At 40.9% G+C, this 6,906-nt stretch overlaps 1 protein-coding gene across 1 annotated transcript in view; it reads right to left on the reverse strand.

The window, feature by feature from the left end:
- Positions 1-3,530: 3,530 nt before the first annotated feature.
- The window catches only part of LOC139969252 (uncharacterized), a 4,291-nt gene continuing 915 nt past the window's right edge, over positions 3,531-6,906 (reverse strand). Inside the window, exon 2 of the mRNA XM_071974170.1 lies at positions 3,531-4,177. Coding sequence (XP_071830271.1) covers positions 3,771-4,169 — 399 coding nt within the window. The 5' untranslated portion in view covers positions 4,170-4,177 and the 3' untranslated portion in view covers positions 3,531-3,770. The remainder of the gene's footprint in view (positions 4,178-6,906) is intronic.

The raw sequence follows: 6,906 nt of genomic DNA on the forward strand, positions 1-6,906 counted from the left end.
TTATTCATTTGCCTCTGTTACCGTCGGTGTAACGGTAGGTTAAGTGGTTTTGAACATTGGAAAAAATTACATACGACCTGGGAAGAATAAGACCAATACTGCGGGTGTACACTCCCCCCCCCCCCCTTCTCCTCCCTTTCGACCTCACACAAAGTATTTTATAAACACAATCATAATTTGTGGTCTTAATATACCTCAAAATGCACCATTTGAAGTCTAAACTTTTATTTTTCTACCCTTCCTTAAAGGTTCCATGCCCCAACGTGCATCAGTCGGAGGGGCATGGGGGGGGGTAGATGATAATTTGGACACCACCTTTGAAGTACTGTGCACGTCACTTCGATACACCCTCCACACCGCCCATTTCCCTCCCTCCCTCTCTACATTTACACACGGAACAGCCAATGCGTGGAAAGGAATGTTAAAATAAAATCCATTCAACAATAAAAAAATTATATAAGCATAAGGTTGCATTGTTACAAACTAAGACTTCATTGTCGTGTCCGTTTCACTAGTTCGACTATCTGCTAGACTGGAATTCGTCTTTTTTTTGCGTCGCCTGGGACAGTGACGTGCACAGGATTTCAAAGGTTAGGGTTGGGGGGAGGGTGGGTGATTACAGATTTCCCCGACTGAGTAAGGTAGGGGGATTGACCTTAATGAACGAGGATTTATAGGATACTAAATCCAACTAAATCACGTGACATCGTGTTTTTTTCGCTAAGAAATCAAGCCAGTCATTTTTACGCAAACAAACCTTTTCTCTGTCGATGTTAAAGTTGATCAGTATTGACCTCAAATATGCTAGTAAGTCATATAATCAAGGCCACTCATGCTTTAACTTCAAAAGGCATTTCGCTGCCAATCTTCAAATTTGTTATTTCTTGCCTCATTGAGACCATTTGTTGTCTCATTTAACACTTATATTACGTCTGGAAAAAAAAAACGTGGAGATTAAAACCGACATTTATATTACAGATGTATAAACTTTAAGATTTTGTTAATTTTTAGTAGTTTAGGGCAAAATACTGATAAGGTTTAGTGAATTAGTTTACTGAATTTTCCTCTGTTAGTTATATGACTCTTGGACCAAATATGAAGATGGTTTGGCCAAACTGTGATGTGCACTTTGAACAAAGGTCTATGAATTACGTTATGCTTCCCTTCAATACTGATCAACTTCAACCTTGACAGAGAAAAAGTTTGTTTGCGCCAGAACGACTGGCTTCATATCTTAGCGAAAAACACACGATGTCACGTGAACTCTTGTACTCCCAAATTAATGAATGATACAAAGGTCTCTCTTTCTCTTAACTTTGGTGTGAGTTTTTTTCAACTCGTTTCATAAGTCGTAACCACTATCACAATACAAGATATTTATTACCCTCCTTCCTGACAGATGTACTGTATCCTTGTTATTGACCCCCCCCCCCCTCTCCGTCCCGTTTCATCACTGTAACTCGAATATATTCATTATCCTCTTGTGCAAACGTGTCGCTACTCTCGCGATGGGACTAACAAAATGTTTGAACTTGTTTAGAAGTCCTTTCTTGGAACAAATCATTCATCCAAACAGTTTTTAAAATATTTCATTAACGGGAATAAGGAAGTCTGACCATGCACATTTTACCACTTTATTAGCGCGCAAGCAAATCAAAGAGTTTCTCAGCTGTAACTTCAAAATCGAGTAAGTAGGGGAGGGGGGGGGGGGGCTTGTACATGTGTTTGAAGATTAGATAATGGTTTCTGGTCTTTTACATTGCACATATTTTTTCCGGTAATAATGGATGGGAAGTTTGGTTGTTGATATATATATATATTGTGATGCCGTTGGTCATGATATATGTCGCCCTCTATTTGTCGTCGGCTACATTACGTCATAATTACAGGTCACGTGATGTCTGCTCACCAGCTCATCTGAAGCAGTCCTCAGGACTTGTGACCAGTCTTCGCTCCCGATCTGAATCGCCGTTGGTTCGGTAGTAGCCCTGGCTCCGACCCTTGTGGTCGTACTTGTATCTGTCTTGTATTCGTCTTTTCTTTTGTACGTATCGTTATAGGACTCTACTTCGATATTGAGACCTCGTTTGTGACCATTATCGTTAAGTGCATGTGTTCTACCTATCATTGAGGGCTTCGTGCCGATGTATTGTTTGTACCGTGGCTGGTTATAGTAATAGATTGCGAAATCTACACAGCGCTTGTTCTTTACTCGTTTATCTATGTGTTATATCTTTTGCATGTAATAGCGAGATTTAAGGCTCGTCGTTACTAACATACAACCATCCAAGCCGCATTTGTTTCCATACCACCACCAGTCCTCAGCAGGGAATATTTGGACGCACCAGAATCTTAGACTGAGTTAGCGTTACAATATATAAATCTACAATATAATAATATATGTTTTAAGGAACAGAGATGTATCTAAGAAATTAGACCGTGGATTAAGTATCATATAAATCCTCGTTCATTAAGGTTAATCCCCTACCTAACTCAGTCGGGGAAATCTGTAATCACCCACCCTCCCCCAACCGCAACCTTTGAAATCCTGTGCAAGTCACTGTCCCCGGTGATGCAAAACAGACGAGTTCCAGTCTAGCAGATAGTCGAACTAGTGAAACGGACATGACAATGAATTTTTAGTTTGTAACAATGCAACCTTATGCATATATATATATTTCTATTGTTGAATGGATTTTATTTTACCATTCCTTTCCACGCATTGGCTGTTCCGTGTGTAAATACAGAAAGGTAGGGAGGGAAATGGGCGGTGTGGAGGGTGTATCGAAGTGACGTGCACAGTACTTCAAAGGTGGTGTCCAAATTATTATCTACCCCCAACCACCCCCCCCCCCGCCCCTCCGACTGATGCACGTTGGGGCATGGAACCTCTAAGGAAGGGTAGAAAAATAAAAGTTTAGACTTCAAATGGTGCATTTTGAGGTATATTAAGACCACAAATTATGATTGTGTTTATAAAATACTTTTTATTGTTGAATGGATTTTATTTTACCATTCCTTTCCACGCATTGACTGTCCAGTGTGTAAATACAGATAGTGAGGGAGTGCAATGTGGCGGTGTGGAGGGGGTGGGGGTGCATCGAAGTGGCGTTCACAGTACTTCGAAGGTGGTGGCCAAATTATAATATCACCCCCGCCCCCCGACCCCTTACGACTGATTTACGTTGGGGCATGGAACCTTTAAGGAAGGGTAACATAATAAAAGTTTAGACTTCAAATGGTGCATTTTGAGGTATATTAAGACCACAAATTATGATTGTGCTTATAAAATACTTTGTGTGAGGTCGAAAGGGAGGGGAGGGGTGTACACCCGTAGTTTTGGTCTTATTCTTCCCAGGTCGTACGGCCCTATGAACCCCCCCCCCCTCGTTGCACAAGCCCCTGGGGCGGCGATGCCGTCAAGAACAAAAGAACAGTGAGTAATTCTAAGAATCAGAAAATATGCCTTTAAGACTGCATATTTTATATGGAAGCAAAACAAAACAATAAGAAACAACAATTCTTCGAAATAGGACACATAAAGTATTTCATGTTGAATTTGATATATTCATTGGACAAAAACAAGAGATCGTACCTCTATTTTATAATGTATCATATCAAATCAATCCAGCACTATACTAACTATTAAGACACAAGGAAAAAATGAACTAACTACAGTGAGTACAGCGCACGTTTTGTATTGTCTGTAGCTCAGTGGTACGACCCGCAGTCTCGAAATCAATTACATTTCTCCTTTTCCTTGTGATGATTTATTTACCAATGTAATGATCTATGGCAGCGTGGGCTGCATGGTTCGCCACAGAGTGCCACCAGCCTTTCTCTTCTGGGGTTAGTTCGTCAAATCCCTCTGGTTCGGCATCCCCTTCCTCCGCCAAATCTCTCTCTTTTAAGTGACTTGTAAGGTGTTGAGCAACATGTTTACCAACATGTGAGGCAAAGCCCTTCCAGTCAAACCTCTCCTCTGGATTCAACGCAGCCATTTTCTCTTCTAAGTCATCAAGCAAAGCATCTTCGTCCTCCCCATCGTCTCCAGCGAAGTCCCTCTTTCCTGGCTCATTTGCTGCTGGTTTACCATGCAGGAAACGATGAAACAGATTCTTCAAAAATCCTCGGCGAACGAGGGCATCGTCGAAAGTTTCGTCCTCCATCGGGGCAGCTGTAATAATAAATATCGTATAATGTGTGGTTAGATCGAATTATTTTTAATTCAGCGCGCCAATGAGAAAATAGTTTGCTGGAAAATGTAAAGCATATATAGGTTTATGTCGGTATCTGGAGTATTAATGTGGCGGCTTGTAAATACCCCCCCCCCTCCAAAAAAATAGTATACAAGGCTCAATAACGTCATGTGCGGGTTGTACAAGTCTGTGTGGTGTGTGGGGGAGGGGGTTGGTGTCGACGAGGGGGCTCCAGGAGATTTGGTGATGATGAGGGATAAAAGGGGACATGCAAGGCTAGGTGGAATAGGGTGGGGGACAATGGAAGATCGAGAGAAACAGTGAAGGCAAAGGGGCGAGGTTGGATGAAAGTGGGAGGGGTGGGACATCGACAAAGAGGGGAGAAGCAAAGGAAAGAGAGACGAGAGGTTGAAAGAGGGGGAGGTGAAGAGAGAGTACACTTTAGCGTTTAATAAAAACCATTATCAGGGATGTGCCCAGGACTTCCTGAGTGCCGGGTATACTGATCGCCGTCCTGTAGGAGGGGTCTAAGGGGGAGGGTGTGTCCCCCTCCCCTTTGAGAAATTTTTCGGTTTTTGAAGGTGCTCAGATGCCAAATGCTGGCACTTGTGTAGCTTGTTAAGCACATACACAAGTTCTATATAGTTTTGCTAACAATTTACATTTTTTAATTTTTATTAGTGAAATATATTACGTACCTGGTAAAAGTTATGGTACAGTTTGTTTCAAAGAGATTTTACAAGGGACCGATTGAGAGCCGTAAGTAATGTTTCTCGCATGGGTAACTGATGCATTTTTGGTCTGTATGACTTTGGCATATAGGCTAGGTCCAATTTATGTTAAATATATTGTTAGGAATGTCGGGATTTTAGATGAAAATAGTGCTGGGCGGGATCAACGATTTTTTTAAGACAGTGCTGGGTGGTAATTTTTAGTGCTGGGCGGGGCCGCCCAGTGCCGCCCAGCGTAGGCACATCCCTACATTATGTTTGTTAGTTTGCTATGCACTATACTTGGAGTGTTCTCTTCCTCTAGAAAGGAGAAACTAGCACAATCAAGGATGTCCATTCCAACTAACATACATATACATACGTCCACACACACACACGCACTAACATATATGGTAATACTTGCTAAGGAGAAACAGTTAATAACATGAATCCATATACACGGAAATGTGCCCAAACCGTATTTTCCTATACCACAATACCAAAATATTGCGGTATATGATAATTACGAGTTTACGATACTCAATGACCAGTTAGTGAAGCAATGGTTGGGTCAATGTTAACCTTACCTCGACATGAGTGAAGTTGTAAGAGAAATATCAAACGGGTATGCCAGATAGTACAGGCATAGTGGAAATCTTCTTTACTGACTTAATACATTTTTCCATATTTTCCAATACTGAAATCAATGAGAATGCAGTTCATTATCTCGAGAAAGGGACGTTTCAAGTGATGCGGTATTATTTAAGAGGATATTTATTTTTATAATTTTTCCAATGTTCAAAACCACTTAACCCAACGTTAAAACCCCTTAACAATAGAGTTTTTTCGGGGGACGTGATGATTCTCTTTCAACTGATTTATAAGGACTTGGTATTCCTTCGCTTAAGTCTTCAATCAGAATGTAAAACAGGTGCATCAGGCGCGTATCCAGGATTTTCTAACCCGGGGGGCGCGAATTACTATCTAAGCGGAGCGCCACCATCGGTTGGCGCGGAGCGTACAAGAAAATTTCTGGTTTTGATACCCCCCAGATCACCGGAAATGGCACTTCTCGGGCTTGAAAATGACCAACCAGATGAACACTTTTGCCTGAGAACCAAGTATTTCAAAAAAAGTTTTTTTTTTCCATCCATAACCTTTTTGGAGATTGTCACCAGTTACACATCATGTTCGACCTCATTGCATGTCCTATGGATCATTGCTTTTGTAGGTGATTCTACGATATCCACAATATCCGAAAACCCACTTTTGAAGGTTTTAAGCCCATTATTTGTTGAGAATTTAAAATTCACATTTCTCGTGAATAAAAATCACTTCAAAACATACCCATAATGTTGCACAAAATTCAATATATGGACAACTAATATAGAAAAAAAAACACTTCAACCCCTAATAGACAGGTCAAAATTGCACGAGTAGAGGAAAGTATGATGAAGAATGTTGGTGAGGAAATTTTGGAAAATTCCGACACAGTTAATTTATTGGTGTAGAAATATTAAAATCTCTTATAATGGCTATTATAAAACTTGGTTGAAGGAAATGAAAAATAGCAAATATTTCCGATATCAGGTATATCGAAACCGAACACTACACACATAGGCGTAGGTCCCGTAGGAGGCGGGGGCTGCAGCCCCCCCCCCCCCCCCGCAACCAAATATTTTCCCATTATTTCGGGCACCTACTGAAAGAAAAATAAATAGCAATGAATAGCTTAAAAATGATCTCCTTTGTAATTAAAATAAAGTTCTAAGCTTGGCCGACATTACTACTGTAAAAGAGTGTTTTGACATAAATGGATCTGTATGCTTTTTCTCCATCTACATAAGACATTTCGTTGTTTACATTAACATCCGGCGGTATACTGTGCAACTTTCACGGACCGTGCGGTACACGATGCCATGCAATGTAATGGCCGATGCTTGCTTATATGATATTGGCATCGATATGTTGGACGCGCTTTGGCTTTGACTACACAC

The sequence above is a fragment of the Apostichopus japonicus genome, chromosome 6 (assembly GCF_037975245.1).
Source record: "Apostichopus japonicus isolate 1M-3 chromosome 6, ASM3797524v1, whole genome shotgun sequence".
Taxonomy (NCBI): Eukaryota; Metazoa; Echinodermata; class Holothuroidea; order Aspidochirotida; family Stichopodidae; genus Apostichopus; species Apostichopus japonicus.